Here is a 13,172-nt window from a genome sequence, read left to right as displayed (position 1 = left end):
GGATTAGCAGCCAGGATAATGTGGGCCGTGGGGCCTTGAGCCAGGAGCTCTGCACCTGGGGCTGCCGTGGGAGGGGCAAGGGTGTGTGTTCGCGTGCGTGCGTGTGTGCGCCCTCGTGCAGCTCACTCAGGAGGACACCTCGGGTCCCCTACTGGCCCAGCCGTCAGCCGCACCTCTCACAGTCTGAGCCACGAGGCTGCAAGAAATCCAGGTCCCAGTGGCTTGTCCCCCCCCCCCCACGCCCCACCAACTGCAGCGTGAGGAGCCAGCGGCCCCGTGGGTGGCCCTCCCCTGGGCCCTGGCGTCAACACCGGGCTGCGACGGGGTCAGTCCTCACGAGCCCCCCTCGGCTCGCTTATTCCTTACGTGCTGGTGCAGGGTCCTGGGCACAGCTCAGTGCACGCGTGGAGGCTGCCTGCCAATGCAGCAGGCGGCAGGGCCACGGCTCACCCAGAGCCGTGCTGTCAGCCTAGCACCGAGCCCTGGTCCTCCTCTGCCAGGCTCCTGGGGACAGGCCGGCTCAGGCCCAGCCCATGGCCGCAGGGAGGCCGGCGTGGGGCGACTGGCGCCCTTCCAAGTTAGGGGCCGGGGTTCTCGCAGCTCCAACCTGGACCCCGCTCGCTGGGGACATATACAGGTTTCATTTCTGCTTCCTCTACACTCCCTTCTCCCTGCACCTGGTGGCTCTGAGGTTGACAGCCACAGCCATGCCACTGTGACACGTGCCACCCTGCGTGGCCGCCCCTGCCTGGCTCCTGGCCGTGGGTCTTCACCCTGGGCCCTTCCTGTCGCCCTGCCTCGCCCTCCCTCTCACCCCGGTCCTCGCCCCCGTGACCCGTGGAAGTCCTTCAGGCAGCTCTCTTCTCTCGCCTCCTACGTCCGTCCTGATGTTTCTTCCTCTGCCGGAGAGAGCGGAGGGAGCTTTCACTTGTGGAAGACGAGACTCAAAGCTATTTATAGAGCAGACCCTGGGCAGCAGGATGGGGTGGCCACAGCGGTGCCCGGCCCGCCCAAATTTGCATACGTGATGACCATGCCCAGGTGAGGGGGGAGGGAACCAGCCACTCTGCACAGAGGCCAAAAATGAAGGACTGTCAGAGACAGCCGGAGGACCTGTCCCTTCGGGGGTGCCCTGCATGGACTCCCTGCTCCCCACCTTGTGTCCACAGCAGGCAGACGTGTGGGAGGGCAGGCTGAGCCAGAGAGGCCGGTACAAGTTTATTCGTCTTCCCAACCCGTGAGGTTTGATCCACGGAGGGGACGGAGAGAGGCTGTCTTGCAGCCTGGCGGGCGTTCCCGCCCCGGGCAGGTGGTGGGCCTCTCTTTGTCTGTGTCTCCACTTCAACAGAAGTGTGACATCGTGGGGAGGAGAGAGCGAGCCCCGAGGTGAAGGCCCCCGGCCTCTGGGCACTTGGGGCTCACGGGAATGAAGACCCGCAGAAGGGCCCTCGAAGGGTCTGGAGGTGCCGGGGCACTGGGCTCAGCCCCGTCCAGGTGGCCTCTTCGGCCCGTGGATCCACACACCAGGCCCAGAGCTGCTGAGACGTAGATCACCGTGACAAAATGCACGGGCCGCATGGAAGCCTGCGGTGGGAAGGGGGTGCCACTCAGCCTGCCTGTCCCAAACCCTAAAAGGCATTGGGCCAAGGAACAACATCTCAGGTTCCCCCAAAGCTTCCTGGAGAAAACACCACTGACGAAGGGCGGTCCCACTGGGTGCAGAGGACGCCTTAGAAGCCCTGCAGCCCAGGAGCCTGTGACTCTCTGGACCCCGGGCTTGGTCCTCAGTGGGCCTCGCCTGGCCACACGGTGAGCAGCTAAGGGCCTGCAGCAGAAAGGGTCCCCCTGGCCAGCCAAGCAGGGGAGGTGACCCGGGGCCCCACAGGCTGGTTCCTTCCCCTGCTCACAGGACCCAGTGTCCACCCACACACAAGAGCCCTGGTCACCAGAGACTGGAGCTGGCGCTTCCTTCGGGCTCACAGGGCGGGGTTCTGACAGGCCTGACCATTACCTGCCACGGGGGACACTGGGTCCTGCCCCGAAGCGGGCTCCCACACACCAGCAGCACGCCGGGGCCAGACAAGCAGCTCAATGTCCCCGAACAAAAGCAGCTGAGAGGTTCTGAGGATTATTGTCTATCCCCTTCCAAAAGCAGACAATGGGCTCTTTGCCACGCCTGAGAACAGGAGGCCACGTGGCCCAGGAGGGACTATTTCTGCGGCCTCCGTCCGCACCGGAGAAAGCAGAAGTATGGCGGGGCGAGTCCCCCAGGTACCTGCGGGGCCAGCTGCCCATCCCTTCTGACCGCGATACCAGGCTCTGTTCCGCTACCTGCCCACGACCCACGGGGAGGCCCTGAGCACCAAAACCGCCACGGTAAGCACGAGTCCGCAGGGCTGTGAACCGACACCGGCTCAGCAGCGCTGACCTGGAAATGGATCAACATTCATGGAGACTTCTAGATCGTCTGGAAGCCAGACAGAGACCCAGACCTGGAGCCGCAGCCGTGGCTTATCAAGGCAAGGGTCCACCGGAGCCCAGGGAGCCAGGCTCTGCGCGGGGTCAGCCAGAATCCGGGGCTCTGACAAGGACAGGAGCGCCGCCCCAAGACCTCCATCCCCTAGGCCATCGCCCCTAACCTCCCGGCACGCAGCCACCTGACCACGGTGGTGGGAGGGACTTGGTTGGGACCTGCCCAGGGACCTGGTTGAGGTGAGGGGCCACACCCAGGGCAGATTAGGTCAGAGCCACCCAGGAGGGAAGTAGCCCCATAAAAAATTCCCCGGGTAGTGGCCGCCAGCCCTGCCCAGCAGGAAAGCAGACCTTCCGTCCTGTCCTCCTCCTGCGGGGCACCTGGGAGAGCCGGCTGTGTGGGCGCTCCCTGAGAGGCCGCCTCCCTGCCTCCCGCGGGCCTTGGCTCCCCCTGCCAAGGGCTCTGGGCCCACCTGTTGGGGCCCACCTGTTGGGGCCCTGTGCCACGCCTGGCTCCCGGGGTTGTGTCCTCCCGCCGGGGACAGAGCTGCAAGATGTCTGGAGTCCCCCGAAGCTGGACCGCGACCTCCCCACCGCGGACAGGCTGGGAGCCCGTGGGCAAGTTTGCTCAACTGTAAAATGGGAGTGATAGCAGCCACCTGCCGCCGCGTTGCCAGGCCTCCTGGGACGCTGTTGGAGCCCTGAGCGCCTTCTGGGTGCTCCAGCAGCTCCTCCCGCGCCAGCGCGCTGGCCCCGGGGTCACACGCAGACCTGCGGAAACCAGAGGCTTCCTCTCCCCGGCTGCACCCGCCAGCGCGGTCTGTGCTGGGCGCGGGGTCCCAGCCCGGGCGCCCGGCAGCCGGTTCCGGTGCGACGGAAGGCACCGGGGCAGCAGGCAGCGGGAGGGGCGGCGGGCCACGCGGAGCTGAGCTGGTCCCTCCGGCTGGAAAAGTACCGAGGCTCCCCCGCGCCTCCCGGGCAGCGCCGCCGCCGGCTCAGCCGCCCACGCCCACCAGCGAGCGCGTGCGCGCCGCCCGCCCCTGCCCGCGGGCCTGCCCCTGCCCCTGCCCCTGCCCCTGCCCCTGCCCCTGCCCCGCTCCGGCCGCCGCCGGCTCCCGTCCTCCGAGGAAGGCCGCGCAGGCCCCGGTGCGCATCCGGGTTCCCGTCCTCCCTCGCCCGCTCCGGCCGCCGCACCGAGCCGGTGCCCGCGCTGCCGCAGGGACGGTGCCGCCCGCGTGGCCGGGGCTGGGGACCCGCCGGCGCAGCCCCCCCGCCCCCGCCCCCGCCCCCGCCCCCGAGGTGCCTGCGGCGCAGCTGGCGCCGACAAAGCCCAGACGCCCGAGAAACTTGTGCGCTTGGCGTCCCTTCCCGGGCCCCGCCGCAGCCGCAGCCGCAGCCGCAGGTGGAGGCCCGGCGCCTCTCTGCGCCCCGGGGAGGCGCGTCCGTCCTGCCCCGACCCGCGGGCCTGCGCCTGCGTGCGCCCCGGCACCTGCCGCGCCCTCCCTGCCTCCCTCCCTGCCTCCCTCCCGCCTCCTCCGAGGCCTCCCGCCGGGGCAGCCGGCGGCGGCGCGCACTCGCCTCGCGTTTCCCGGGGCAGCCGGCCGCGGGGCGCACCGCTCGTGCCCCTGCCCGTGCCCGGCCCCGCCGGCGCCCCCTCGCGCCGCCGCCCAGCCTGGCGTCCGCCTGCACCTGCCGCGCTCCTGACGTCAGGGGGGCCGGCCCCGCGCCCCCGGCCACTCACCGTCCCGACACCCGGCCGCCGCGCCGCGCTCCGCGCTCTGGAGGCCGCCGGCCCCCGCTCCCGCTCCATTCATCCCCTCGCCCCCGCCCGGCCCCGGCCCCGCCGGCCCCGCCCTCCCGGCCAATGGGGGCGCCGCGCCGGCTCGGCCCCGCCCCCGCGCCCCGGGCCCGCCCCCTGAGCTGACAGCTGCGGAGCGCGCGGCGGGGGCGCGCGGGGAGGGGCGGGGGGCGGGGGGGGCGCGGGGGGGGGGACGAGGCGGGGGCGCGCGGGGAGGGGCGGGGGCGCACGCGGGCGCACGTGGGGGCGCGGAAGGGCGCTGGTGGGCGCGGGGGGTGGCGCGTGGGAGCACGTGGGGGGCGCGGCGGGGGCGCAGGGGGGGCGCGCGCGGGGGGCGCGTGGGGGCGCGGCGGGGGCGCGCGGGGGCGCTGAGGGGACCCCGGCTCGCGCGCCCGCGGGTGGCGGGTCCCTCCGCGGCGCCCCGAGCTGCAGCCAGAAGCCGCCATCTGCGCGGCGGTGTCCTCAGGCCCCCTGGCGACTGGGTCTCTGACTCAGAAGTGAAGCTGCCGGGTGTGAGGGCCCCCGGGTGTGCAGGGGCCCGAGAGGAAGTGAGCTCCCGCCCAACCCTTCGGAAAGGCCGCCAGGGGCCGGTGGGGGGGGCCCCGGGGGCTGGGGGCTGCCGCGGGGAGGGCTCACCCTGGCGCGGGGAATCCGGTCCCTACCCGCCCCCCATCCCCCCCCCCCCCCCCCCCCGCAGCCTTCTCGCTGGGCTGATCCTCTTCCTGCCGTGGGCACCAGCACCATAGGCACCAGGCACCGTAGCCAAACCGTAGGCACCGGCGAGAGCGACGCCCCCACCCAGCACCCAGCACCCAGCACCCAGCACCCAGCACCCAGCACACGGCCTGAGCGCGTCCCGTAGGAATCCCATGGCGCTCTCCCACGAACCTCCACCGCATTGCCTCATCTCTCCGGGTCTGGTTAGCTCATCTGTGAACCGGGGTGATGACACTTCCTCAGTGTCCCTGAAACCAGAAGGTGGGATGAAGCAGGGGATGGGGCAGGGCCGCAGACAGGAGCTCACAGGGGTTGCTGAGTTAATACAGTAACAGTGCATCACCTGGACCCCCCACAATTTTTCCTTTTAGTTTCCACAAAATGAATTAACTTAAAGAGAAGTCGGGTCACCTGGGTGGTTCAGTCAGTTAAGCCACTGACTCTTGATTTCGGCTCAAGATTATCATCTCAGGGTCACAAGACGGAGCCCGGAGTCGGGGCCCCTGCTTAGGGTTCCTGTTCCCTCTCTCTGCCCCTCCAGCCTGCTCTGCTCATGCGTGCTCGCTCGCTCTCAAAATAAAGAAAGAAAAAAGTCCACAAAAGTCAACTGTGTGTGTGGTTAAAGCCTGAAGTCCGCGCGCGGGGTTAGCGAGGACGGCCTGACCCCGGCCGGTGAGGGCGGCCGTACAGAGCGAGGCCGCGGACCGCAGAGGGGGTGGGGGCTGCCCTCTTCCTGCGGGCCGGCAGCGGCGGTGCTGGGCTCGGGGACACATGCACGTCTGAACGGTTATTTATGAAACGCTCTGCCTTCAGGGGCTTGGCTTCTGCCCCCCGCGGCCCCCGGTTTCGTCCTTGCCTCCACGCATCCGTCCACACCTGGAAACGGGGCACAGTCTGGCTGCTCCTGGCGGATCGGCCGCCACTCCGGGCAGCGCTGAGGAAGGGAGGAGACAACCACGCGCATTCCCAGGGGCAGAAGTTCTGTCCGAGTAGGAGGAACTAGCAGGAGGGCCTCCCTGGCCTGCCTGGAGGAGGAGGCTGGGGGGGGGCGCCCCGCGAAGATTCCCCTCGGTGAGCCCACGGCTCTGCAGCCCTGGCCTCCGGGGGAGCCGAGCCCGCTGGGAGCATTCCCCGGGCAGCTGACGAGATGCCCTGGGTAGGTGGTGAGCTCCCCGCCAGGGAGGCGTTTGCGGCGCTGCCCGGAGCTCCGATGGTGAAGCGTGCAGGCCTTTCAACTGCCAGCAGCCGCGCTGGATGTACTGTGCCCGGACTTCACTTGGGGTTACGCCCCTGACACCGTCATACACCATGTTTTTCCTTCGAATAATTCACGTATTTTACTAAAACAGGACCGTTTCCTTTTAAAAAGGTGAATCCTCGTCCTTGTGGCGAGGGGGTTAGCGTCGGAAAGCGCCGTCCAGCTGCTCCCCAGGTCACACGGGCTGGGGATGGGCTGTCCCTGAGGAGACCTCTCCTGGACCCGAGGGGCAGGTGGGAGGAGGAGGGAGGACAGAACCGGCTCCTGCGGCGACTCAGGCTGTTGGCAGTTTCCTTGGGCGCTGACTCCACCCGTTGCCCGGGCGGCAGCGCCCTCTCACCTCAGGGAAGCGCTGGCCCCCGAGGACCCTGGGCTCAGGGCTCGGCCCCACCAAACTGAGCGTCATGTGGGACCGCAGGGCTCCCCCTCGGGGATCTTCCCACGGGACTCATTCAGAGGCACAATTTGAAAGGTAAATCAGGAGCAAGCATTTCAGGCATATTAATGCAAAACGCAGGCCTTCCGTTCTCAAAAGCTCACCCGGGTGTCTCCGCTGCACCTCGGGAGACCCCAGGAAGCACCTGTGTGCCCGAGACCCCAGCCGGGACCAGACGGGGTGGGGCCTGGGGGCGGGGGCCCCGGGGATGATGGTGCCGGCCGGACTCCTGGCGGTAGCGCCGTGGGCCGGGCTGTGGCCTGCTGTCCTCAGGCCACCCTGCCCTTGGTCCTGCGGTGGAGGGATTAGGAGAGGCAGGGAGGAGGCCGGCTAGAGGTCACCCCTGGAGCACAGCAGCCTCTGAGAATGGGAGCAGCCTGATAAAGTGCCCTGGAACATTCTGAACTCAATAACGTCTATCCTGGCGGGGTTTTGTCTGGAGAGGAAATAATTAAAAGGAAAAGAGAGAATCCAAGTCCCGGCTGCGCTGTGGTCCTGTGGGGGACGCACTGCGGCTTGTCAGGGCAGCTCCAGGAGACTCCGAACAGGCCAGGTACGTGTTTATGGTCAATCATTCTTCTCTGATCTCATCTTGGGAGGCATCCCAAAGCCCTGAAGTGTGCAGGCTTCTGCTCACCCACCCCGCTCTCCGCCGGATGTCTGCTGCCTTTATGCACATCTCACGGCGCGGGGAGCACCTCTCCTCCTAGGATCAGAAGCCAAGTGAAGAGAAAGAGAAACCTGTTCCAGGTCTTGGGACAAGTTAGTGGCCAACCTGGAAGCGCCCCGGGTACTCCACGGGCGGACGGAAGAGGCACCGTGTTCTTTGTAGAAGCCGCCAACTAACGGGTCACTGCTCAGAGATGCTGGTCACAGAGACTGGGTTCTGGGTAGACAAAGATGAAGCCCGGCCTCTGCCACCCGGCCACGCAGCCCTGAGCTCTGAGGACTCATCTGAGGACACGTGGGGCACCCAAAGTTCCAGGAAAGGCAGACCCAAGAGAGTGGGGCCAGGCCCCTCTGCGCTGGCGGCTCTGGCACGGGTGCCTCCGGAGCTTCCGGAAGAGAGGGGCCAGCCCCCCCGGTGCCCGCAGAGCCCAGCCCTCGTCCACCCCAGGGCCTGGCTGCCCAGCAGTTCCCTAGAGGGATCATTTGACGTTCATCGGGATCCACGTGTGTGGTCCTTCTGCATCTGCTTTGATAAAGAGACAAATGTGTTTGCCAGCTGGAGGGCACCCGGACTCACCCGGGCCTGCCCAGGGCCGGCCCCGCTGGTCTGTCCTGGAGGTGGGGTCAGAAGGTCCACTTGGCAGAGCTCTCCCCTTCCAGAATGACCTCATGGGAGGTGAATTGTTGGTGGCCTCGCAGGTATGTGTGCGGGGCCCTGCCGAGGCCGGAGACAGGCAGGCCTTCCCGGCGGCTCTCGTGCCCACCCAGGGAACGCGCGTCACTCGTAAATCCTGTAATTGCCTCGACTGGCGAGATGAGCTTGCACTGGGGGCTTGTGTTGCAAGCGTTAAAAGCAAACATTCAAATTATCAACAATTATTCGTAGGCCTGCTCGGGCATTTCCTCGTGTCTCATTTGACTGGATCCGCGGCACACGGAGTGGGCGGGAGCTGCCACCCGGGCCTGCCCTCGGCACCTCTGCCCTAAGCCACTCATGCGGTGCCTCCTCGTGACAATCAGCAGGAAGGAGCAAAGGACCCTCGGGAGGGAAAGACACAGGACGCAGGGAGGCAGGGCCCCACCTCTGCAGGCAGCTGGGGGTCTGTCCCCGTGCCCTTCTGGCCCCGGCCCTCCCTCGTCCAGTGTCCCTGTCCTGTGTGTCTCCCGCCGGCCTGGGGCAGGAGCTCACACCCCTGCCTGTCGCTCGACTCCCTGCCCAGGCCTCCCTGCCGCCCGCCCTGCCTCCCGCTGGCTCCAGCTCCTGCCCCCTCCGCTCCAGCTGGGACCCTCCTGTGCCACAAACACCCCAAGGGTTGTCCTGCCCTGTGCCTTATACCCGCAGTGTTCTGCTTCCTGAAAACGTCCATCCCGCCTCCTCCAGGAAGTCCTCAAGGACCATGTCTCTCTCCCCACCCTAGAAGCCGGACCTCTGAGCTCTGTAGGTCTTTGTAGACATAGGCCTTGCCCTGGCATCCCTGGCATCAGGTTGCATGCTCCCTGGAGAACCTTCCAGCACTCTGGACACCCATTGTCTGACACCCCAGGCTGTGAGCGAGGGGGTGAGAAAGAGCAGAGGCACGCTGGTGAGACATGATCCCAAGGTTCTGCCTCAGTTTCCCCTGCCCTGGGAGGTGTCCTGGCATCCACAGCCTGGTGCCAGCCCCAGGGGCCCCCTGTGCTTGGAACAGCCTCATCGCGGTCCCAGAACTGCTTCCGGGCAGGTGGTTCTGTTCACTGAGTCTGGGGCACGTGGGTCTGGCTGAGCCCTCGGACCACCGTCCTCCCCCACCCATGACCTGTTCCTCCTCCGTCCTGGACGACACTGCTCCATCCCACCGAGGAGCGCGGGGGCCTGAGAGCCCCCTTCCCCGGACCAAGCTGCGAGGTCCCCTGCCCTCCTGGAACATGACGGACAAATTTGCAACCGAGAAGCTGACCTCCAGGGGCTCTGACCTCGTGGCGCCAGCGGTCCTCGGCAAGTGCTGCGGCTGCTGGCAGGCAGGTGCCCTCGGGGAGCCCTGGGCTGGCCGGGAGGGCAGAGCGGGCAGGTGCAGGGGGGAGCCCGCAGGGAGGGCCCGCAGCTGTCCGCGGGAACCCGGGGGTCGCCGCCGAGGACAGGCGGGTGGGGGGCTGGGCCACACGGAGGAGCGGCCGAGCTCTGCGGGGGGACAGGACCACGGAGTGTGGAGCTGGCCGGGCCGAGTCTGGCAGGGCCCCGAGTGCTTCCCCGGGGGCAGGGGGACCAGCTGGCCCTCCCCAAGCACCCCGGCTGTGGGCAGAGGCTCCCGGGAGGACCCCGGGGCAAGTCAGGGCAGAGCCCTCTGGTCCCCCCGCTTCCTTCCCTGGAGCCCTCGTGGCCACCAGGACCCTGACAGCCTGTGTCCTCCTGCCCTGACCCGGGACATGCCGGCCCCAGGGGCTGGGGGCTCGGGCCGGTTCTCAGGGAAGGTGAGCCACAGCCCCCGAGCCCGCTTCATGGTGGGACCCTGCCCAAAGCCTCCGAGCTTCGAGATTCGGGGGCCTGCGGCCAGCGGCCTGCGAGCACCTTCCCCTTCCCGGGGCAGGAACGCGGGGCTCTGCTGAGGGAGGCCTGGACGTTCTGTCAAACCCCAGGAACACGGAGACCCAGAGGGGATTTGAAGGGCCGGCTTAATTTCCGGATCCCAGATGGCCTGGCCCGTCACAGGAAGTGGGTGGCTCGAGGCCCTGCAGGCCCGCGGGGCGCCCTGCCTCCCTCACGCCCCGTCCCCCCTCCCCCGGGGCTCCCCCCAGGCTGGCCAGCAGGACCCCTCTCTGCAGTCACCTGCTGCCTCCCCCAGAGAAGCCCCCGCAGACCCTCCCCCGGGCTCCGGGCTGGGCCCACATCGTCCTGTGCAGCCCCCCCCACCTGCTCTCCCCTGAGCCGACCCCTGCCCTTCCTGGGAACGCGTCCCCCCACCCTCCAAGGCCTCCCAGCCTGACGTCCTTCCGCACTCCGTCCGTCCCCTCGGCCGGGGAGGCAGGCTCGGGACCTGTGCCTGTGCCAGGCGCCCTCCCCACCCCGCCCTCGAGGCCCCGGCCTGACCTCTGCACATTCCCTGGGCGGTGTCCATGCGGGCCTCTCCGGCTGACCCCTGACCGGGGCCACAGCCCAGGGCCTCCTGCTTGGACCCTGACGTCTCCCTCCCAGTGTCCCTATGTCACCGAGTGACCCTTTGGGAAAGGACAGCCGGGGCCTGCCTCTGTGCGCTCTGCAGTCTCCTGCCACCCCTGCTGCTGCCGCCCCCACCGGTCTCCCCGTGGCTCTTCATGTATTCACACAACCCCTGCCTCCCTGACACCCCACCCCGGGCCTGCGGGGCCCCATGCGGACGGCCCCTGTGCACCCCAGCTCCTCAGAGAGTCATCACAGCTGCTCTCTGCACCTCGTCCCCCTTGTGCGCGGTCACAGCTGTGCCCCTCCCTGCGTCCCGCCTGCAAGGCCCCCTGCAGACCCCAGGCCCTCAGCCAGGACCCACGGCCTCCATAGGGCCAGCCCTGTTTGCCCCCTCCCCGGGGCCCAGCACCCTTCCTCCCCTGCCCGGCTTTCTCCTCCCCATCTCTGCCTCCATCTCTGTCTCCCTCCATCTCTGTCTCTCTCCATCTCTCTGTCTCCGTCTCAGTCTCTCCATCTCTATCTCTCTCCCTGTTTCATGGTCTCTCTCTCTCTCTTCCCCCGCCTTTTATTTCAGGAATTTTATTTATTGCAAAAGCAGCGTTACAACAGCATTACAGGAAGTGTTCAGGGGAGAGGAGTTTGCTCCGGGCCCCATGGCGGGTGCCGGGTGGCCGCTCTCCTCTTGCCGGTTGTATCCCGGCCGCGGCCAGCGGCGCCCCAGGTGATGTGGACCCAAGGGGGGGCGGCCTCTCCTCCACACCGAGTCCCCATCCTCCACCCTGATGCGTCCTTGTCACCATCCTCCTGTGACGGCCACACGCCTGTGTAGAGGGGGCTGTGCCATCTTCTGCACACAGGCCCCTGCTGCGCTGTGTCCCCGAGGGGTCCGACGGGATCAGTGGCAGCTCCCGTGTGCCCCCCACCCCCGCCGCGGGCGGAGCTCGGCATAGGCCCTATGTGGCACAGAGGAGCACGGGGACCCGGGCGTACCCCCACCCCCCACGGAGGGGGCCTGCAGCCGGCCCAGGAGTGGGTCGCTGTCTCGAAGGAGTGTCCTGCCGCCCCGACACTTTAGGGAGCAACGGGAGGGCGCCCGCTGCCAGCACAGGGGCCGCAGGTGGACGGGCAGGGGAAGTGCTGACTTTCCCCGACACCCTGACCTTGACTTAAGCCGTGCTGGGGGCCCAGGCACCCCAAAGCCAGATGCCCCCAGTGTGGCGCACCGGGAGCCGACAGGGGAAGGGAACTCGGTGGACGGCCCAGCCCAGGGGGGCGTCCAGCCCGGGCCCACGACACTGCGCTCGAGGACGGGTTCCGTCCTTCCCCTTGGAGCCAGCGATGAGCACCTCGGTCCCTCCCACATGCCCGACCTGAGCCTGGCTCCCTTCTCCCACCTCCCCTCCTCCCTTCCTCCTCCCTCCTCCTCTGTCCCTCTCTCCCCCTACCTGGCTCCTCACCCTGGCCCTCGGGCTCTGCCCCAGGTGTGCCCCGCTCTGGACCCACAGGAGGATGCTCCCTCCTCCCTGAAACCCAGGCCAAGGACCCCCAGAGAAGGTGCCCACTGTACCCCATCCCCCACGGGAGGCCCTGGCAGCTTCTGGTGGGCAGGGGTGCAGCTCCCAGGAGAGGGGCTGCCACAGGTGGGAGCAGGGCTCCAGGTCGGAAACCAGCGGGTGTGCTGGGAGCCACAGCTCTCGTGTCTCGAAGGGCAGAGAGGCTGACGCCGCACCCCGGGCTGTGGCCTCAGCTCCTCATGGGCCAGCCCCCCGGGGCACTAGGAGGCCGCCCGTGCCCTGCCCTGGTGGAATCCTGGCTTATTCTTGGCCCGTGGCTCTTACGGGGTGTTCTCTCCACGTTAGCAGGTGACGTGCAGCCTGGTTCCCGCCGCAGCCAGAGCTGCCTGGGGGCTGTCTTTGCTCAGAACTGTGTTTCCAGCCATATGTCGGCATTTCTCAGGAGCACACCTACCCCTCCTCTGACCTCCAGGAGCTTATGAAAAACGCACAAGCTGCTCTAGAAAACAGTGTGGCAGTTCCAGAAAACTAGAAACAGAGTTACCATATGACCTGGCAAGTCCATCTGTGGGCACACCCCCCCCCCAAAGAACCGAAAGCAGGGACTCAGAGAGCCGTTTGCACGCCCACGTTCACCGCAGCACCGGTCCCCACAGCCAACAGGTGGGACAGCCCAAGTGTCCACCCACAGAGGGACGGACGAGCCCGGCGTGTCCACGCAGTGGGCTCTTCAGGCTTGGGAGCCCATGTGGGGCAGCTGCGCGGGGTGGGGTTCGGACGGCAGGCTACACGCTTGGCTGAGTGAGGCTGGGGCTGCCCGGCCTGCTTAACTCAACCTCTAGTGATGAGTGACTCATAGCTGGTTGCCTCAGATCAGGGAAATGGAAAAACCCCAAGAGTGTTAATAAATATTTTCCTTATAAACCTCATTAATTATATCTCTACACGGGCTGGGAGATGTTGACTTCCTTCTGTTCAGGTCTCCGGGGGCGGGGGGCTCTGGGTCCTGGGCCCCCCTGGCTGTATAGGGAAACTGTGATGATCAAGGTGGTGGTGGCGACGGTGGTAGGTCAGAAGTTGGACACGCAGCTCTGGGCTGCGGGGGGGAGTCGGGCCCGGAGGTGAAAAATGGGATGTTACCTGTGACAGGTGGCATTTATCCCAGATCAGGG

General features: G+C 67.4%; 2 protein-coding genes across 12 annotated transcripts in view; one reads left to right on the top strand and one right to left on the bottom strand.

Annotated features, from left to right (window-relative positions):
• Positions 1-8,278, bottom strand: part of SLCO4A1 (solute carrier organic anion transporter family member 4A1) — a 23,227-nt gene extending 14,949 nt beyond the window's left edge. For 2 of the 11 annotated variants that reach the window (XM_049100318.1, XM_049100319.1), the window contains exon 1: positions 815-3,422. In XM_049100318.1, coding sequence (XP_048956275.1) covers positions 815-1,138 — 324 coding nt within the window. In that variant the 5' untranslated portion in view covers positions 1,139-3,422. Of the gene's footprint in view, positions 1-814; positions 3,423-4,213; positions 4,302-5,158; positions 7,388-7,927 lie in introns of those variants that run through there. The other 9 variants (XM_049100321.1, XM_049100322.1, XM_025470628.3 and 6 more) reach the window with 8 other exon arrangements.
• LOC125753490 (uncharacterized) lies at positions 7,917-13,172 on the top strand. Its single transcript, XM_049100323.1, has 2 exons — positions 7,917-8,049; positions 8,237-13,172. The coding sequence occupies exon 2, from the start codon at positions 8,941-8,943 to the stop codon at positions 9,931-9,933; it is 993 nt and encodes a 330-aa protein (XP_048956280.1). The 5' UTR covers positions 7,917-8,049; positions 8,237-8,940; the 3' UTR covers positions 9,934-13,172.

Source organism: Canis lupus, chromosome 24, assembly GCF_003254725.2.
Source record: "Canis lupus dingo isolate Sandy chromosome 24, ASM325472v2, whole genome shotgun sequence".
Taxonomy (NCBI): Eukaryota; Metazoa; Chordata; class Mammalia; order Carnivora; family Canidae; genus Canis; species Canis lupus.
This window is presented reverse-complemented; position numbering and strand designations above follow the sequence as displayed.